The sequence below is a fragment of the Coregonus clupeaformis genome, unplaced genomic scaffold (genome assembly GCF_020615455.1).
Source record: "Coregonus clupeaformis isolate EN_2021a unplaced genomic scaffold, ASM2061545v1 scaf0034, whole genome shotgun sequence".
NCBI lineage: Eukaryota > Metazoa > Chordata > Actinopteri > Salmoniformes > Salmonidae > Coregonus > Coregonus clupeaformis.
In genome coordinates, this window is record NW_025533489.1 from 706,137 (window position 1) to 724,283 (window position 18,147).

At 46.1% G+C, this 18,147-nt stretch overlaps 1 protein-coding gene across 12 annotated transcripts in view; it reads right to left on the bottom strand.

The window, feature by feature from the left end:
• The window catches only part of lef1 (lymphoid enhancer-binding factor 1), a 51,240-nt gene that overhangs the window by 29,139 nt on the left and 3,954 nt on the right, over positions 1-18,147 (bottom strand). For all 12 annotated transcript variants that reach the window (XM_041895731.2, XM_041895721.2, XM_041895746.2 and 9 more), the window contains exon 3: positions 17,160-17,287. In XM_041895731.2, the coding sequence (XP_041751665.2) occupies positions 17,160-17,287 (128 nt within the window). The remainder of the gene's footprint in view (positions 1-17,159; positions 17,288-18,147) is intronic.

Below are 18,147 nucleotides of genomic sequence, written 5' to 3' on the forward strand. Positions count from 1 at the left end.
AAATAACAAACTTTAGAAGCCTTTTTAAACGGAGGTTAGCATTTTTAGTCAATAATCTGGTTCAGGAGGCAGCTCTGCAGTAGTCACTATGCGACAGCCAAAAAGTCATCAAATCTGATTTTAAACCTAACCTTAAGCACACTGCTAACCCTAATGCCTAACACTAATATCGCCACCCCTTCCCTTACATAGTGTACAGCGCTAGTCGACAGTTGGCTAACCCCCCCCCCCTTCCCCTACTGCCTGCTTGGCATCTCTAACTCTTCTTCCCCTGTCACCACTTGCCTTTTGTACTCCACTCCATTATCCCTCGCCTGCCGAGTGAGGGGGGAGGGAAAACGAAAAAAGGGGGACGTTTATAATAATCGCTTCCCACTTCTGTAATTTATATGCAATGAGGACTCAGCGTGCCCGTAGCTACAATCAAGTGTGTGCCGGAACCACGTGAGGCGTTTCCACAAACAGTCGGGGACGGAGAGACTAAAGTGGCAGATTCCCATGATTCCCCATGCTGCTAAATCCGCCGACTGAAAAGCCCTTCCTCAGCTTCTGGCTGTTCTGTTATACAGCCAGGGCCCTTTAACAGCCACACCTGAACACACAGAGAGAGAGAGAAAGAAGAGAGAGATCGAAGAGAGAGAGAGAAACAAATCCAATTTTGATAAACTCCCATATCTATTAGGTGAAATACCAGTGTGCCATCACAGCAGCAAGATGTGACCTCTTGCCACAAGGTCGACCAGTGAAGAACAAACACCATTGTAAAAACACAGACATACTGAAACCGAGAGAGATAAAAAGGTATAACTGCAGACACAACAGAATGTGTTAATGTGTTGGCACCCTCAGCGGGTCAGATGAAACCGGAAGCATCCGGTTTTTAGGGGGAAAGCAGAGAAGAGGCAAAGCCTGAAAACCGGATGCTTCCGGTTTCATCTGACCCCAATCAGGTCTTTCTTTTACGCCTGCTACGTTAAGTTAATGTGCTGGTCAGCTTGACGATTACTCTTCTTGGAGAGTTTTCACCCATATTCCCGCTCTGCTATTCTGATGTCTGGATTGCTGCACACCTGCTTGACCACATGTGACCTGCCGGTCTGTGTTTCAGGCGGGACTGTTTGATGACAAGCTACACACAGTCTGTCTATGAGTCAGTCAGAACATACTAGCATGTTAGAGAACAATCACAGTGTAGACATACAGTAGAGAGGACAATCACAGTGTATACATACAGTAGAGAGGACAATCACAGTGTAGACATACAGTAGAGAGGACAATCACAGTGTAGACATACAGTAGAGAGGACAATCACAGTGTATACATACAGTAGAGAGGACAATCACAGTGTAGACATACAGTAGAGGACAATCACAGTGTAGACATACAGTAGAGAGGACAATCACAGTGTAGACATACAGTAGAGGACAATCACAGTGTAGACATACAGTAGAGAGGACAATCACAGTGTAGACATACAGTAGAGAGGACAATCACAGTGTATACATACAGTAGAGAGGACAATCACAGTGTATACATACAGTAGAGAGGACAATCACAGTGTATACATACAGTAGAGAGGACAATCACAGTGTATACATACAGTAGAGAGGACAATCACAGTGTAGACATACAGTAGAGAGGACAATCACAGTGTAGACATACAGTAGAGAGGACAATCACAGTGTAGACATACAGTAGAGAGGACAATCACAGTGTAGACATACAGTAGAGAGGACAATCACAGTGTATACATACAGTAGAGAGGACAATCACAGTGTAGACATACAGTAGAGAGGACAATCACAGTGTAGACATACAGTAGAGAGGACAATCCCAGTGTAGACATACAGTAGAGAGGACAATCACAGTGTATACATACAGTAGAGAGGACAATCACAGTGTATACATACAGTAGAGAGGACAATCACAGTGTATACATACAGTAGAGAGGACAATCACAGTGTAGACATACAGTAGAGAGGACAATCACAGTGTAGACATACAGTAGAGAGGACAATCACAGTGTAGACATACAGTAGAGGACAATCACAGTGTAGACATACAGTAGAGAGGACAATTACAGTGTATACATACAGTAGAGAGGACAATCACAGTGTAGACATACAGTAGAGAGGACAATCACAGTGTAGACATACAGTAGAGAGGACAATCCCAGTGTAGACATACAGTAGAGAGGACAATCACAGTGTATACATACAGTACATTCATGTAGACTAGTTCAACATGACACTTCAGCCTCTACTGAAATTCTCTCATCAGTCTCTCTCAGCTGAGAGAAAAGGATTCTGAAAGTAGAAAACGGGGGAGATCAACTAAGACGACAGCAAAACCAACCCTGATCCTGGCTCTCCTAGCATGTTTGAACACTTGTTCTCAGACAGTGCCACTGATGACTCCGTACAGGGCTACTGTAAAAAGCTGTGAACACAAAGACGGTACATAGAGAGAACTGTGGGTGTGGGGCGTACTTAATCCCTATGGAGACATACATAGTCTGGCCAGGTGTTTCCTCTCAGTGGCTCTGCGCGTGTGTGTGTAATGCCAGACCTTTGCACAACAAAGGTGACCAAACACACCCCCTCCAAAAACGTCCCCCTCCCAGTTTCTCTCTGTTTATAGGCCACAAAGAAAGGGACCGCCACTCTCCTCTCTCCACTACCTCTCCACCAAAACACACTACCAACCCGGGTGAAGTTTAAATAAATAACCAATTACCATTCCCAGAGTGGTTCGAACCCCCAGGAAGTCAGTCAGCCAGCCCAGCTCTCAGTGAAGTGTTAAAAATTGAACGTTTTATTGGCAGGATGGCCTTTAGGCCAGGGGGCTTAATGTAACGAAACCCAATTAATAAGAGAAGAAAGCCAGGCCGCCAGCGAGGGATGGAGGGAGGGAGGGAAAGGGGGAGCGCCACGCGCCCAGGGTAATGAGAAGTACGAGGGGAGCGGAGGAGTGAACGAACGAGGGGATAGAGAGGAGTGGAGGAGGAAATGAAAGCCTGCCCCGGAGAGAAATGTACATCCATGAACTGGAACCCCCCCCATTGCCCTGTCCTCAATCTCATAGCGTCAGTCCAATAGTCCAAGCCAGCTCGTTGCTGCCTGAACTAGTTATTCAGAAGTGTCCATCCATATTTAGAACAACCTTAGATTAACATTGACACCCGTTTTTTTTTTGCCTTTCAGTTTAAACTTCTCCCTTTACATTTATTTGCATTGACCAAATCCCATTTTCAATGCTACGGTGATGTTGACTGAATTACAGTGGAAATCTAACACGTGAAGAACCAGTCACTCATCATAAGACCCCTCTTAAACAACAAACGCCACCGGGAGAACACACAAACACAGTACATTAATGCGCAGCGAGACGCCACGACGGGCGAAACGCTAAGAACACACAGCCTGCAAAACAAACACTAATGTTAACACATTCTACAGTAGAGACTCCCATGTGTACCCACCCCACCCACCTCCCCACAGCCCTCCTGCTCTGCCTGCATATGCAAACAAAAGGGGCCCCATTTACAGCTAAGTGTCATCTTTCCATATCACCAACAGAAGCTCTGAATAGGACACAGATGAATTAGGATGTATTACCCAACATCCTTGAGTTTTCAGATTGAGGATTCAACAGAGGCTGAATGGGGGTTTCATAACCCAAACCATTGACCCTCTGGCTTCAAGTGTATTGCCCCAAGCAAACCAATCACACTGGCTCACACTCTCCTCTCATGAAGGTGCCAGTTGGGATAATGTGTGTGAAATAGGCCCGCTCTGATGAAAAGACCCAGGTAACATTTTCTCAAAGTGTAGAAACTCTGTTCTTTCCTTGTGTTTTGGGAAACTAGGCCATTAGAAGCACTGAGTTATAACAAGAACTCTCTATAGGGAAACACTTAAAAAGGACTATAGAAATGCTAGTCCCCGTCAAATGGGTTAAAAAGATTCACTACAGCTATATTGGGGGTTGGGCCAATGTTCTGAAGCTCAGTGGTGGTTGAGTTCTGTGAAAGTTGCGTTTGGGTTGTGTGGGGGGGATGGGCCAATGTTTTGAAGCTCAGTGGGGGATGTGTTGTGGTTGTGTGAAGTTTGTTTGAGCGATGTGTTGTGGGTGTTTGTGTGTATGGGGGGGGCAATGCTGGGCCAATGTTTTGAAGCCTTCTAGTGCCTTGCCTGGTAGTTGTGTGGAGGTTGTCGGAGCGTTGTGTGAAGGTTGTCGGAGCGTGTTTTGGCAGAGCCCAGGGCACCGTGCAGGATGTTCACCTTGCGGCGGGGTGCAGGCCTCATTATCACAGCAGGACCTGGTCACATCAAAGAGCTGAGGAAAGGGCAAACATTCCACTGAAGTGCCACTGTCAGCAGGCCTGGCTACCCCCCACCAGCCTGACCAAGACCTGCAAGCGTGCTCACACACACATTTTTTAGTTACATATATAACGTAAATCGGCACTTCTCATGTACGAGCCCAGGCAGACACAGTGGAAAACCCCCACAATGAGTGAGTCACACGACTGACTGCAGCTCTTCGTCCTGGCAGAGTTTATGGGAGAGGGAGAACAAACTCTCCCACACACCCACTTCACCTAAATTTCAAACAAAATTGTGATTGACCATCTAGGGATCCCCACAACAATTTTTTAAATCAAGTAACTGTTGTTTCGCCTATAAAATCAAAAATCTAGTGTACAATTTTTCATGTAGTTGGCTACAATATCAGCTAAGATGACAGAAATACTGGTTTCTAATGAGGTAATGGAGAGAAATTTAACTCTAGAGACGTCTGGTCTGAATCGGGTAACCGGTAAAGCTGACCACAAGCAGAAGTTGAAGTTGAGCACCTGGGTCCGGCACCGCTCTTTATTTTTGTTATTGAATAAAAAACGTCAAGTCTTTTTTTTTCTCCCCGTCGATCCATTTTTAGCTACTACCCCACTGCTGCATGAACACACTGAATGGTTTATCATTAGAAACCTTTTTGACCGCCACATTCACAACAACGAATGCTAGCGAGCCAGGACCCTTAGAGGAGGCACACAAATGAAAACGCAGCACAAGCTAATGTTTAGCGCTCGCTAAAACCCAAGCCCGAGTCTCACGACACAATAACAGAAGGAGAGAAAACCAACACAGAATGATGGGGGGAGAAAAAGTGCTGAGAAAGTCAGCCTCATGCGCCACGTTTTAGAAACCGAGGAACAAGAGAGGATTTGCCTGCTACACCTAGATAGTGTCCCCCCCCCCCCCTCCGCTCTCAGCCAGGTATTCTGGGCATGAATGGCTGTCAGTTTGGATTTGGGAGCTCAGCGTTGAGGGGGGAGAGTCTGGCTGGAGTGGCGGGGGTCTTTGTGCCTGGCTCTACCTGTGGAGGAGGGAGCTGGAAGCAGCAGTCAGCTAGCAGTCCCCTCTCAAAGCGCTAGCTTGCTCCATGCTAACTAGTACCTAACATTTGATATTGAGAGCTGTAGGCAGGTAGCAGTTCCCCCTCAATATGCTAGCTTCATAAGAACTCCTACAGTAACCTAAAATCTCTTAGTGCAGTGGTTCCCAACCAGAGGTACTAGAACCCGTAGTGGTACTTGGCCTATCCACAGGGGGTACTTGAGAAGAATCATAAGACCATAGGCCTACTGGTAAAATGCACGAGGGGGTACTTCAGAGGTACTCCGGGTAGAGCAGAATTCAGTTGGTGGTACAGTAACAGGTTGGGAACCACTGTCTTAGTAGTCCTCTTTGACATGCTACCTAACAAACACTAGCCATTGAGGGAAAGGGTAGCTAGCTTAGCCATAGGGTCATGGAAGGGTGGTGAGAGCCAGTGGGAGGCAGATGGCGACAGGCTGGCGGGGAGTGAATGTTTACGAGGATGGTTTGAAACGGCACGCGTCGAGGAGAGGAGCGTGTATCAGGGGTGAATGATTTGAATGGGAGTCGCTTGAGCTGGGGAGTGTACTGACCTAGTTTCACTCGTGCGCACACACACACACACACACACACACACAACCTTGGGGAGGTAAACACTCTGGCACAGTGGTAGGTAGGGGATCTAATTCAATGACAACAGAGCAGGAGAGTGAGCCAACGGTGTGTCTGCTAATATATTTATATTATTAATCTAAAAAAGGCAGTGAAATATGATGTCCACACTCATATAAAGGGGGGGAAGTGTTGTATGCACACCTATTGTATATTAATGAATATTACTTTAAAAATAGTTTTGCTGACCGGCATTTTGCTCCTGTTTTAACCATAGCAACTCAGAGGATCCATTCTGCCCCAGAGCCATGACGCCTGTGTCCTAGCGGTCTTACATGTGAACTTCTGACCCCACAGTCACATGATCAATGGCCTTTTCACCTCAGCGCACCTCTGCTTTTTGAAGACCAACGCCTCTTAGCCGTCTACTCCCACTGGCTAGGCAGCTAATAGCCAGGTAATAGACTTCAGCAGGCTATTGGATTACCTATAGTGAGTCATTTCAGCTTCGTCGTGAAATATGAAGGATAAACTGACCTAAAGTCAGTCAATTTTTACAAAATTATATTTTGATAAAAAGGTGGAGGAGGTTTCTACATAAGGGGCTTTTATACTACTCCTCCTCTTACTCTCTAGCCAAGATATAGTGTTATAAGCCCAGTCATCGTTACTACAAGCCAAAGCATTAATCATTGTGGATCCGGTTACAAACCATTCTTGTCTTTTATAAAGTAATGGACAGAACTACAATAGGTCCGACTAGCAGCCCAGCTGTTGTTTAGGTACAACTCCTCGTTTTTAAAGGGTTAACCGGTGAGACACTAAACACCTGCTTTTCAGCCTGGAATTAGTCATTAAAACCCCACATTTTCAGCTTCTCACACCACACACACACACACACACACACACACACACACACACACTCTTCAGATCTGAATGAAAACAAAGCCATTCTAAAAAGGCGTAATCCCCTCGGAACAAATGGCTATTCTCCACCCATGTATGACTCGGGCTGCGTCCTAAATGACTCCTTGTTCCCTTTATAGTGCGTTACTTTTTAACAATACCCATAAGACTGGTCAAAATTAGTGCACTATAAAAATCGGGAATAGGGTGCCATTTGGAATGCACACAAGGGAACACTTCAGCCAACCTTTCCAGGATCAACCCAGTCACAAGAAAAGCTCCGCCCCTATTGGTTACTTTTGTGAGACGCTTTTGTAGAGACATAACGCAAACCAAAACAACGACCGTGTTAAAACACGGTCCCTGACAACGGTCGGACCATTCTCTCGACCACCTCTTAAGAAATGGTAATCGTCTTACTTTGTCATGATATATTCAAATCCTGATTGTAAAGAAAGAAACTGCATGAGGCCAAGCCCAACACATGTAGCCCATTCATTCATCTGATACTACACTTGAAAGAGATGCAGAATGACAACGAAATTAACACAACACAGCACGGTTATAATTCAATTCTATTTTATGTGGCTCTTGAAATGAATGGACTTGTACAGTATTTCCTTTGTGTATCAGTCTCATTTTAGACTTAGTGGGGGGTAGCTATGTTCCCATCAGTCCAATCATCACTCTTTACACTACAGGGCCTATCTCGTATGAGCCAAATTGTAGTGTCTCTCTTCCAGCATGGCTAGAGATAGCATGAGACCAACAGAGATCACCAACTCATGAATAGCACCCCAATATGTAATTGCATTACACCATTACAATGCTCAAAACTTTCTGTGGTCTGAATATGGTCTATACACAGGAACACAAAGAAAATGCAACACTCCGGTGGGAGACTAGCCTAGCATTCATTCACACCTCTTTCCAGATCTCCTGCAATATCAGAGAGATGAATTAGCCAAAGCCAGGCTTGGTGCACCGTGGACTTTTATGAAGTCAAAGAATCTCGGTGAAACGTCTATGAACCTGTCATATCCCATCCTCTTTATAGCTGTCTATCTTTGTACGGAGCGAAGACCCTGTCTGTGTATAGGGTTCACATGAAGGGTGGAGTGGGATTGAATAGCGATTGAAGAATCCCCATTTCCACCAAGGCGCCCATCTTGATTCCTCTTTTCTTGGTGGCGTAAGAGGGGGATAGGAGGGGGTTCATTTGCTTTTTCCGTCCCCTTTCATCTCAAAGATAGGTGCGTGGCGGGGGCAGAGGGGGATGAGGTTGGGGCTCTGGATCGATTTGATATTTGGATGCATTGTTTGATGACGGGGAGCTCAAAGCCGAGGACGTCCCTCTGAAGTCTCTCCTGACGGGAGACATGAAAAGTCTCACCTGGTTCCCCGAGCGAAACTGAGGTGGGTAGATTGGGCAGACAGACATACAGATGCCACACCAACTGGGCAATGTTTTTCAGTGTAGCTCCCTCCATTTTCTCATTTTAGATCTCAATCCTTGTCACATATAGCCTATTAATAATTATATAATTCAAAACATGTATTTTCCAATATTTTCAATACAGAATAGCAAGACTGTCAACGCTTAGTTCCTAGTCAATATATATATATTTTTTTTACAGTGACAAAGGAGTAAATCCAATCCACTCAGTTTCATTTATTCACCATTTCAGTCTTTACAAAACAAATGTCACTGACATCCATATTATCACTGGTACCCCAACTCTAGAGCTGGGACGATAAACCGAAAATGATCGACACTGACCAAACCGACCACTTATCGTGGACATTTTGCTGATATCGTTCATTATGATAAATAACCTATAGGGCCCTACTAGAGAAATGTGTTAAATGCTAATATGGGTGATTGTTAAAAATGGGACAATTGAGCAACATTCAAAGTAGTAGTAATAGTATTTAAGGGTAATATAAAAACAAATTAAGAACTTAGGTGGGTGTTAATGTTATACACGTAATTCAGTCGATTTATCGTAATATGGATTTGTCCATATCGCCCAGCTTTACTCCACTTGTCTTAACACCAGTGTAAATCTAATGTCCTTAGTGTGTGTGTGTACATCCCCAGGGGAAAATCACAGCCTTCCCTTCCATCACCACCAGACGAAGATGATGATCAAAAGAAAATAGAGGAGAGAGAGGAGGGAGGAGAGGAGCACAGAACAGAACACAGCGTAGCTCATCAGATGAACAAACACATTCTTGCTGGATATCTTTATGGGTTTCATCACCCTGCATCAAGTGACTGCCGAGAACCAGCTAAACAAAAGACCTGTTTTCTTCTTCATGAGAAAGAGAGAATATCTTTCCCTTTAAATGAGGTCATCTGTTCCAATAATAGGAAGCTGGTATATTGCGATGTCTGTAAATTCTAGTGGTTACAGAACAGCAACCAGAATCAAATCGAGCAGGTAGCCATAATCACTTCCGAAAGAGGCAAAGATTCACAACATTTCAGCATCGTTCCCCAACAAAGCATGACCCAGGACATTTGACATTTGAGTCATTTAGCAGACGCTCTTATCCAGAGCGACTTACAGTTAGTGAGTGCATACATTTTTCATACGGGCCCCCCGTGGGAAACAAACCCACAACCCTGGCGTTGCAAGCGCCATGCTCTACCAACTGAGCTACAGGGGACTTGCTGCTAAGTGCCATGATGTGGTGTGTGTTGCATACTGTAGCAGGGGTACGGTCCAGACCCATAGCAAGAGAGAGAGGAGAGAGAGGCAGTAGTCCCATTCTACTCTGTTTTCCTCCTCTCTCTGTGACCTGCAGCCATGCAGACTAGCTCTCCAGCCGCTCTCCTCTCTCCAGCCACGGCAAATTGGGTGCCCGGGGTGTGAGCCTGGGCCAAGCCTGGCATTTGGGGGCCATCCGAGGCGTCGGGCATGAGGGGTAGAGATATGGCACTGAAGGGGGACGGAGGGAGCAGCGGGGGGGGTGGTGAGGGGGCGGCACCAGGCACGAGCCCCAACACAAAAGGAACAAGGCTCGTTAGAGAGACTGAGCTAGCTAGCTAGAGCGCCATGGCAATCACTGCCTCCCTCTCTACCCCTCCCTCCCTCTCCGCTCGCCTCAGTCAAATATGGCTACATCTGCAAGTGTAATCACTCCATTGTGCTCCGATTTTCTGCTCTGCTGGACGGCGGCATGGCGGCCTGCTTTTCAGCACCTCTCCCTCGCTCTCCTTCTTTCCCTCCCCTGTCCGTGACCCAGTGCTGACTTCTCCTGGCTGGCTGGCGAGGGCCAGTCAGTGAGTCTCTGAGATTACAGACACGCAGTCAGTCACTCAGGTAACAGAGTTACTAATCTGGCCCTGTTGAATTACACATAATTGCCTCGGCACTGTGATTGATTTCAGCCCTGGAAAGGAAAAGACGACCCCCCCCTTCCCCTCCGACACGCATACACCCCTCCTCCCTCTCTCCCTCTCTCCGGCGCTCCAGCGCGAGCAGCAGCCAAGACTCTCCAGCTAGTAGGAGGCTTTGAAGAGATCAAAGCCGAGGCCGGGAGCAGTTGCGCACCCTGGGAATACGGATACAGGGAGGCTCTCTCTGCTCCTCAGACCTATTTTCCAGCGTCATGTCGGATTGCAGCTGTATTGCATTTTGCCAGTTTTCTTAATGCTCTTGGTTTTTACTTTGACATCAGTGATTCCCTCCCCTCCTCCCCCCCTCTCCGTAGGTTTCTTCAAAAACAAGGGGGAGGAAAAAGAGGGAGGGAGGAGGATAAAGAAGGCAGGAGAGAGGGGAAAGAGAAATGTGGGGGGGGGGGGCTGGAAAAGGAGGGAGGAGAGGGAGACTGAGAGAAAGATCTACGGGCTGATTTTTTTTCTCACAACTCCATAATAGGGCAGTTCAAATGAGAAGGGGGGAGAATACAGCATTTGTTTTCAATTCCGAGGCTGATATGAAAGGAGCGGCAAACTTTTATGGGTTTCCCAAAAATTAAAGACTGGCTTTTTTCACCATTCAAAGAGCGGGGTGTTTTGTTTTTATAGCCAAGACCACACAAAATGAATTGACAGCAAACCCCTCCTCCTGTCCTCCCTAGCTCTGCAAGCTCAAACAGAAAGATGAGGAAAAAGGGGATACCTAGTCAGTTGTACAACTGAATGCATTCAACTGAAATGTGTCTTCCGCAGTGTGACCGCGAGCACTCTCACACTCAAGCCAGTATATGAACAGTATGTTTGGGAAATAGAGGAAAGAAAAATGTACGCGGTCAATGTGCGCTAGCAAAAACAAAGAACAGAAAGAAGGGGGGAAAAGAGCTATATCCATCTATCAGCTTGGTTAGTAAAGCCTGGTGACGAGGCAAGGTGAGCAGCACAGACCCCTTTGTACAGTAACTATACCGGCCCTATACCCAACCTTCTACACTGAGGAGCATTCATCTTTCAGCGCTGTCAGACACACACAAACAGAGCATGGGAGTCTCTTTAGCTCTCACACCCACCACAGGACACACAGAGAAATAATGAGCTTCTGAAAAATATGGAGGAGGGAGAAAAAAACCAAGAGTAACTTGATGGTAACAGAGCGGCTATTGATCAAGGCCGTCACACTAGGACAAAGTCAGGACTGTTCGCTGGTTCTCTCTGAACTAGAGCGCTGGGAGGAGTTACACCCAGTGTTTCACCCCTGCAGCTCCCATTGTCCCTGTCACAGTTACAGCCTGTTTACTGACTGAGGTACATGGCGGACAAAAAGCACCAAATATAGACCTGGTTATCACTCAACTAAAAAAAGGGATGATTTTATGATCATGTTACCACAGTGAGGTACTATTTGGGGGCTTTTGGGGACTACAAATAAAACTAATGGCATCAAAAGGGTTTTAGCTACACAACTTCAAAAGCCTCCCATTCATCTCCCGTTGTAGCGTGTCAATGTGGAACAACAACGTGTTTTGCTTGGCGTCTTAAATTTGTGGTGGAGTCAGTCTTATCAGCAGTGTTTAGGTGGTGGAGGGAGGCTAGGAGTTGGGCTCCGGTCCCTGTGAGCCGAGCAGAGCTCCCACAGACCGGCTTCAATAGGAGCCACGCAGCCTGGGGAGTGGAGGGACTTTCACCGGGGGCCCTTCTGACGGCCCGGGAGCCAAAAAAACAACAAGCTGGAGCGACGACAACCGACGCCACACAGAGACAAAAACAAAGCCACTATCCTCTCTAACCCTCCACTCCCACCCAAGCACACGCCTCTCCCCTCCTTTCCGTATCCCCTGGTGCTCATGAGGCAGGCGGTGAGGAGTGAAGCTCCCCCTCAGCAGGTGCTGTGGCTGGGGCCTGGCCTCGCCTGGGCAGGCTGGCTGGCTCCATGGAGCAAGCCATCTTTCCCTCAGCAGGATGTATGAAGGAGGGAGAAGAGAGGAGGACTAGAGTGTTGTGATGTCCTCAGCTATGATGACAGTATTGTTTTGATGAGCGCATGAGAGCACGTGAAATCAAAACTCTCAAATATGCACACACACAAACGAGACGATAGATTTTTTTACCATATTCCCACACTGCTCGGTTACACGTTTCATAAAAATTAAGAAAAGATGACATACTGTCCAACTAATCAAAACATGAGCGACCAACATACACAGACACAGATTCCTTCAGCGTGGAAACACAAATTCACACCCCGTTATGTGAATACTTGGTGCATCCTTGACTGGTATTATTTTGTCTTCTCATCTTACAGGGAGACCAAAAAAAAAAAAACACACCAGTCGTTTCAATTTAGAGGATAATTTCTCCCAGCTCCACTTAACAAGATGAAAGACTTTGATAAGGGGATTGCAACCACATGGAATCATTACCGTGGAGGGAACGCCATATGGAATAAATGTGTCAACCAGCCTCCTCGCCATATACCATACAGTACAGTAGTTTGATGCGCGCTCCGTGTCAATGAGACTGTTTATAAAGAGCTGAGACCCAGAAGCACAAAGGGTGGGAGGACGCTGGAGAGTGAGCGTTCTGTGAGGTCTATACACAGTAACACACCCTGCTGTTTGTCAGACCTGCACAGCAGATGACATCAATGCAGCAATGATCCTCTGATGGTCCTTGAAATGTAGCCCCCCCCCTAAAGAGTAAAAAAAAAAAAACTTCAAATGATTTACTTTTTTGAAAATGTAATTTGGTCACAAAATACAGCAATATTGTTTATAGGCCAATTTTAGGCAACGACATCCAGCAGCAGACTCATACATCAAATAGATCCCAGCTGCTTCACAAATCACAACAAAACGCTGCGCTCGATTCAGCGCCTTGAACCGCACTAAAACCCTGCAGACGTAGATAAAGAACTACACATGGCGCCACACGTTGCCGCAGACTACACTGCGCGTGGACATGGAGGGCTTCTGGGAAATGTAGTGTTCTCATATCAGGGATTGTTGCCGAATGGGGCCAGGGTTTGAGACCGTGAGGACAGATACACATGGCACTGGGGGTGACGAGGGGTACGTCCCAAATGGCACCCTATATTAGTGCACTACTTTTAACTAGTCCTATGTGGCCTGGTCAAAAGTAGTGCACCATATAGGGAAAAGGGTGCCATTTGGGATGCAACCGAGAATAGGGGAGCGCGGTAAATCCCTTTAGGTAAGCCAGGGTTAGTGATTCCACACCGCCGAGCATGCCGCCAAGGAGATCCGTCACGTTCTCGCTGACATCAAAGGGGAACCACAGTCTCCCCCCACGGGCTCTCACACACCACAAGGACCCGCCACCAAGGGGGACGACAGGGGGAGGGAGGTATGGCCTGGGAGGGGCAGCAAATGGTTCCCTCAGCTCTCTCCACACCAAAAGCCCAGCTTAAAAATCAGCTATGGCGATTCCATCTTCTCCAACTGCTGCACTGACAGGCTGGAGACTGGATGCTTGGAGATCATCAACTTATGCTTGGAACGAGGTAGTGGATTCAAAGTTATAGTTTTAAAGTAAGGTAGTGTGTGAAAATGGCTTCCACTGTTGCAGGCTTGGTGGTTAAAAGTTGTCATGCTCAAATTCAGATGTTTCACGAGAAGGTGACAAAAGTTTAAACTATGACTTTGAATCCACTATCCAACTATGCACTGCCCCCCCACCCCATCCTTTTTACGCTGCTGCTACTCTGTTAAGTATTTATGCATAGTCACTTTAACTCTACCCACATGTACATATTACCTCAACTAGCCGGTGCCCCCACACATTGACTCTGCAACGGTACCCCCCTGTATATATTGCCTCCCTACTGTCACTTTATTTTACTTCTGCTCTTTTTTTCCTCAACACTTTTTTTGTTGTTGTTTTATTCTTACTTTTTTTGTTTAAAATAAATGCACTGTTGGTTAAGGGCTGTAAGTAAGCATTTCACTGTAATGTCTGCACCTGTTGTATTCGGCGCATGTGACCAATAAAATTTGATTTGATTTTGATTTGATTTGATTTGACTGAATCAAGAGAGGAGCAGCATCCTTGTTTATTCAAACACACTAATCCTGAAGCTATACATTTGATACAATGACTCAAATAGCATTTCTCATTGACTCCATTGCACGTTCTATTTAAACGTTTATACAGTCAGAAAACAGAGGGGTTGAGTTAACGCACATAGGAAAGTGTTTGCTCGCTAATTCCTAGATTTTAGCCAGAGAGATGTGAGAGCTTGATGCCAAGCTGCCAGCCAATCCAGACATGGAACGTGTGGTCTTCACAAAGACTTAACAGAGGCCAGAGTAAGGAACACAATCCCCTCTCTCTTCCCAGAGTTGTGTGCAGTCCGGCCCTCTGGCTATGGGAGCTGGAAATATGAGCCATCACACACGCAAAGTCACTTTAAATAATCCAATATGCAACAGTCAAACCTCACACGACCCTACCTCTGAAGACTTCAAGAACACACACACACACGAGAACATATCACTACAGCTCTCACTGACACCAATATATAACACTTAAAACAGAATACTAAATGCATTTACATCACTAGGCTTCTAGAAAGACTAAATAGTGGCAGGCAGGGTTTTCAATGCTATTCCTCAGGAACAAACCACACCAACCAAGAGCCAACAAATACTGCTACAAAGTGTAAACTCTGTATTGACAATGTAATAAGCAAGTTAAAAAAAACACTAATATGACACACTTTATCTGTTATAATAAAGATAATAATAATGCATTCATTTTCATTTCACCATGAAAGCTTTAGACCACAACTGCACTGCTTTCTTAAAATTACCCCATCTCTCCTTTCATATCTAAACCTGGACAACCACTTCCAGAGATGAAGGGATATCTAACATCCAACGGAGATCCTCTCTTCCTTCCATAAAAACACAGAACTTTATTGAATCAACTACACAGGGACAAGCCCCATATGTGCCACTGGTCATGGTGCCTCCACTACGCTAACCCCATTGACAGCTGAACTACTAAAAACCCTTCGTTCCTTCTCCATTTAAAGATGTAAAGATCTATCGCAACTCCTTAGAGGTACTATCGCTCACTCCTTGCTTCCCTCCCAAAGATCTGCTGACAATCAGTAACTCCGAACAGCTCTGTCAGTTGGGCCTCATGCACAGGAATGCCATGGTCAATGAAAATCAATCTAAACTGGAGAGGGGGATGGAGGGAGAGGGAGGGAGGGAAGAAAGGGAGAGAACGTGCCTTTGATCTGGGTGAAAACTGATCCTAGGCCTGCAGATACTGTGGCTGCGGTGGTGGTGGCCGGCAGGCTTGATACAACAGGCAGCACACACATTTCACATCCAGTCAACAGCCAGGCAGCACACACATTTCACATCCAGCCAATCAACAGCCAGGCAGCACACACAGTTCACATCCAGCCAATCAACTAGAAGAGAAAGAAGAGAGGAGTTCTGTTCCAAAGTCCATGACTGCACCGCCATCAACCGGGTCCGTTTTACTGGATAAGTGAGAGAAATGTACATAAAATGGACTACCGTTTTATTGAAGACGGGGCGAGGGGGGAAATTTGGCAAAACAAAAAGCGGGCGGCGGCCACAGTAAATGAAATGAAAGTTGGAAAAAAACAGTCCAGGCAGCGAGAGGGGCCACATAACAGCAGTTATTTCCTTATTTAAACAAGGTTGGATGGAAGCCTCTCAGACCTTGAGATGTTATCCATTCCATAAGATGCAAAACAATTATATTGGAGCAGTAAATTGGCTGTAAAAACATCTATAGTCAGAGGACTCGTATACAAGCTATACAAGAGCAAAGTGGGTGCCGCTGCCATGAGATCAGAACACCATTCACTTTGTATTGTCAGTCAGATTCACACAGTCGCTACACAGACTTCAAACCCTTCAAATTAATTTCATGATGAAACCAACTCAGACACACAGGCAGACATAAGCCAGAGTCTTTGGTCCTTGAACAATGCATGTATGTCTGTGTCCTCTAGTCTATGTGCTAGCAGGGTGCAGGGACAGGCTTTGGGAGGCACCGAGCCATAGCCAGACTGGGTGTATTCACCAGCACACAACCCCACCCCCCCCCACACACACACACACCAAACAGGATTAGGGTGGACAGCTGCTGGCATGCCCTGGCGTTTTGCGTCTGTCTTGCTGGAAATGTTCATAACGGGACAGATACAGGAAGCCAGCCACCAGGCCTACAGCCTGAAATTAATACTGTTATGTTATAGGGACTATAAGCATGGTGACATACGGCAACCCTGGCTATTTCCACAAACTCCCTCTTCAAATGGGATGTTGCCGTTAGGCGTCCGCGACCATGTCAGCGTAATTGGTGGGCTTACTGTCGATATGTAAACAAAGATTGATTAAGTTAACAAGATGAGCGAAATAACATAATATGGATGCCGTTAATCTGCTGGAAAGTATGACAGTCATGTGGGGGAGACTAGATCACGTGGTTGCCAAGGGGACAGGTAAACACAACATTACTGGGACATGTTATGTACGGCTATCACAGCCATCACAAACCGGCTTCATCACACTAGGAAGGCGGCGAAGAGAGGCAAAGAACATTCTAGAGTTGAAAATATGGTAGAAAAGATTAATGGAAACTTCAATATACAGGTATATTTGAATAGAAATCCCAGGTTTAACGCACTCTTTTTAGGGGTTTAGACCTGGTTAAGTATTTAAGATCGAATCAAACTTCACAGTGAAAATGTACTAGACACAAACGGCTGGATAGCTTGACAGATTGGTGGAAGTGATTGATTGATGGAGGTATAGTGTAACTGGACTCACCGTTCTGGGCATGGGCGGCGACAGGGAGCCGTTGTTCATGTAGGAGTCGTTGTTCATATTAGTCATCATGATGTAACCTGGGTATCCAGAGTACGAATGACCTTTGTTGTACATGTCTAGGTGTTTCCCTGGAAAAAAAGCCCAGGAGACAGAAAAGTGTGACCGTGAAGCTTGGTGCAAATCGTACATTTACGATCATTAATGGAAGATTTGTTAGAGAACTCAAGTCAAGCACATTAATCTCAGTTAGGATTTTGGCCTTTTTAATAGAATAGCATCTCTAAGCAACAGTCTGATCTAGTAACATAGCAATATTCCCCGCCATCATAACTTCAGCAGTTCAGAGTCATTGGGAAAATCTCCTGGAGTTTATAGCCTACTAATACAGTTGCATGTGAATAGTCATTGCCAAGTTAGTCTCGCTATCAACACTGGGTCCATCTGGCACTATGACTATCGCATCATCACGCCATGCATGCCTCTTGATGCCGTAATGATATCGTTGTCGATCGCTGTGACCCGGTGCCCCCGTTTCACTAGTCTTTTGTCTTGCATGTCTTGGAGAAGAGGAGAGGGGGGCCGTATTATACAGAGGAACAATGGCGTCCCTCCGTGCCAATTAGCGTCAATTAGGAAGAACATACAGACTGTGTCAAAACAAGAGACGCCCCTACTGTTCCCCACGCCTCTGACCTAAAGAGAGAGCATTTGATAGGGGCCGTCCGTCCCCCTGCCTGAATAGAAACACGCGACAAACGACTTGGTGGCTGTTAGTTGTTGCTTTCTGGGGAGAGGGGGAGGGGTTGGTGTGGTGTGTCTGGTAGATTGATGGCAACATGGGCTTGTTGTGGGGAAAGGGAGTGTTTGGTTTGAGGGGGTCCTATTCAGGGCTGCTAGGGGAACAAAGAAGAGACACTCTGAACAGAACAGAGCTCCAATCATGACCTGCAGCTCTATCTGGGGTCAGAATACAGCCCGGACCAAATAA